Consider the following 2841-nt stretch of genomic DNA (forward strand, 5'->3'; position numbering starts at 1 on the left):
CCCGACCGAAGTGAATTTTTCATGTAAGGGGTCGAAAACCAGAGAAAAATCTCAAATAACCATTATATGCTGCCTACTTGGGACGAAAGTTAAAAATGTTAGCCCAAGGGCCGAAAGTGACAGAAAAATACAAGCCGTGTGGGCTTACATATTTGTCGCTTTCGCCCCGTGGGGTTTTCTTTTTTTCTTTTGTCCCGCAGTAGGAAGCGTATAAATAATTCCAAAAATTATACATAACTCAACCTCGACGAAACTTGAAGCCATTCAACATTTTTAACTTTTGACTTTTGTTATGAAGTCCGTTGAGATTCCGTGCAGAATGAATATTCTGTGAAAGGTTTTCTAGATATTTTTTTACCTAGCCCCAATATACCTGTACCTGTACGAGAATTTTCAAATTTTCAGGAAATCCTATGGAAAAAAACATTTGGTGATAGTCATTCCTCGTAGAACAAAGCATACACACAAAAAATTTGTAGAATTTCATTTTATTAATATTACACTACCGTTTTAGTGGAAAATTTACATTCCTACGAAAGTTTTTCATTGTCGATCTAAATGACTTTACTGTATTTCTCAATAAAACATTTTTTTTGAGTTTCATAAGTTGTTGCCATTATGGGAATAAATCTCTAAAAAAAAATTAATATAAATTAGATTACAATCAAAAAGACCTGTAAACAGGCAATATTACAACTTACAAGCCAGCTGCTAATCACCTCGTCTGGTAGTTTCTGAAAGAATTCACTATTCGGCATTTTCATGAAGAATCCCTTGTAAAATTGTAGAACATACATTACAAAGAAGTCCACTTCCATCATCAAATGATCAATAGAGTCCAGCCCAATCGCATCGAATTCAAAGTAGTTCAATTTTTTCGTTTCTTTCAAATATTCCTCCAGCATCATGTGACGGTACTCTTCATCAGGACATTCGCAAACTAAATGAAAAACTCCATCTTCTGTCATTTCAAACATTTTGCATAGGAAAAGTGCGGCCAAATCTACGCCACGGTAATCTGTACCAGCAAGTTCATAGTCGATTAACATGACACGCTCATTGAATTGATCCGGTTTGTCTCGAACCAAAATATTGTTCTTGTTGGGATCTCCGTGACAAAGAACTTGTCGACCACCAACCTTTGTCTCAAAACTACGAAGGAACGCATGCTCGGCAACATAGTCTTCATCTAGATACATTAACTCATCTTCATTGATACCAATACGTTTTGCTAATTTCAGTGTAGTGTCCTTGTTGTATTCGTTTTGATGGTTCGCCGATATAGCGAGTAGATCGCGATTTTGCTTGGGTACTGGTATTTCAAGAGCATGAAAACGGGCAAGTTTACGTACCAATTCCAATGACATATTCTTGTCAGTTAAATCAGCCTCGGTGAGTTGATGTGATGGTACAAACTCTTCAATTCGGCCGCCATCAAAAACTCCTAACAGTTTTGGCCCAAGCCCTTTAACCCCATTGGTGAAGAACAAGATGCCTTCACTTGCTTCGCATTTGCCAGCTTTAATGATGTCATCTTTTTCGATTAACTTACCTCCATAAAGTCTGATTAGGAATTTTTTGGTTGGATTACTATTGGATGTTTTTGATACATCCTCAACAATAAACAGTCGATCGCTGTATCCACCGCTGGAGAAAACAGATAAAAAATAGCTTTTTGAATTTTACTAAAAATTCGGAAATTACCCAAAAACATTGACCGTAATGTTGTCTTCATTTAACGTTTTCCACTGATCGGAAACAAACGAAACTGCCAACTCCAAGGCTCGACCTTTACCTATATCCATTTCAATTAATTGAGTAAGGTATTCAGTGAAAAAAGCTAAAATTGCACTGCAATCTAATACAATTTCGAATATATCAGAAATATGGAATTGAAAATAGAATCTGGTGTTCACTAATGTATGTCGACGACTGATGAAAAATAAAAATAAAATATGTGACCAGGCAAGTGCGATGATTTACAAAGAAATACTTTGTCACAATAAATTTGAAGCCTTTTATATATTGTTCGAATACCACCCGGCACGTCCCAGCTAACAATTTGTTACACGAAATGCCTTGACCTCCAAACATTTAATGGCTATTTTTTCACACCGAATGTACATTACATGTTCAATTGGTGGTCCAGTAATCCATACTATTAACTGGTCAATAATAATTTTTCTTCTATTTTCTTTCTTATTTTTTGCCGACTAAAATTTAACTAAAATCCGCTAAAATTTAATCAAAGCGATTCTACATACAACTCTCTGTGTCAGAGTTGGTAACGCGCTTAGCTCATAATCCAGGGTTTGTGGTTCAAATCTCGGTCAGATCAAGGGACATTTTTATTTAAAACCCTAACTACAACTTCAGCTCAAAGATTGGACCCGGTAATTTGTACATAAGATGTACACACACGGAAGCACAAACAAAGACCCGAACATCAGATGTACACATACCGAAGCACATACGTGTCAATTAATAATTTGTACATTAGAAGTACACCAAGTCACACGTTGTACAAATTATCTATACATCAAGTCCTCATTTAATGTTCAAAAAATACGCCATGTTTAACCTAACAAAAAATTGTCTATTCCAAAGCTCAAAAGCACAAAAGCTTTACTCGGGTATAAATTGCAGATTTTGCATGTAAAACTTACCGAAAGTGTCGGTTTTTCACTAAAATATTATTCAAATCCGATCATACTCCAATTTTCTTTGCAAAATATAATTGAAACATTTGGTTTCACTCCAGTTAGTTTTGAAATTAAGTTAGTTTTGAGTTTAGTTAAGAAATTTCCACTAAATTATTGGCAAAGTCAATAAATTTTTCAT

The 2841-nt window shown here is 35.2% G+C and overlaps 1 protein-coding gene across 2 annotated transcripts; it reads right to left on the reverse strand.

Moving 5' to 3' along the window:
• Nucleotides 1-469: 469 nt before the first annotated feature.
• Nucleotides 470-1979, reverse strand: LOC119076621 (choline kinase alpha-like). Of its 2 annotated transcripts, XM_037183486.1 has the most exons (4): nucleotides 1705-1979; nucleotides 796-1647; nucleotides 702-747; nucleotides 470-632 (listed from the first exon to the last, which is right to left on the reverse strand). In XM_037183486.1, the coding sequence occupies exons 1-4, from the start codon at nucleotides 1803-1805 to the stop codon at nucleotides 555-557; spliced, it is 1077 nt and encodes a 358-aa protein (XP_037039381.1). In that variant the 5' UTR covers nucleotides 1806-1979; the 3' UTR covers nucleotides 470-554. The 2 variants fall into 2 exon arrangements, with proteins under 2 accessions (XP_037039381.1, XP_037039380.1); XM_037183485.1 differs by having other exon boundaries at nucleotides 702-1647.
• Between the last annotated feature and the right edge of the window lie 862 nt (nucleotides 1980-2841).

The sequence above is a fragment of the Bradysia coprophila genome, unplaced genomic scaffold (assembly GCF_014529535.1).
Source record: "Bradysia coprophila strain Holo2 unplaced genomic scaffold, BU_Bcop_v1 contig_232, whole genome shotgun sequence".
NCBI lineage: Eukaryota > Metazoa > Arthropoda > Insecta > Diptera > Sciaridae > Bradysia > Bradysia coprophila.

What these genes read in the sequence shown, in the direction of transcription:
- LOC119076621 (XM_037183485.1), bottom strand. Translation starts at nt 1,805, where the DNA reads ATGGATATAGGTAAAGGTCGAGCCTTGGAGTTGGCAGTTTCGTTTGTT. An exon ending in ATTACGGTCAATGTTTTTGG is followed by an intron (nt 1,648 to 1,704) that starts GTAATTTCCGAA and finishes TGTTTTCTCCAG; the next exon opens with CGGTGGATACAGCGATCGAC. An exon ending in AGGTGATTAGCAGCTGGCTT is followed by an intron (nt 633 to 701) that starts GTAAGTTGTAAT and finishes ATTTTTTTTTAG; the next exon opens with AGATTTATTCCCATAATGGC.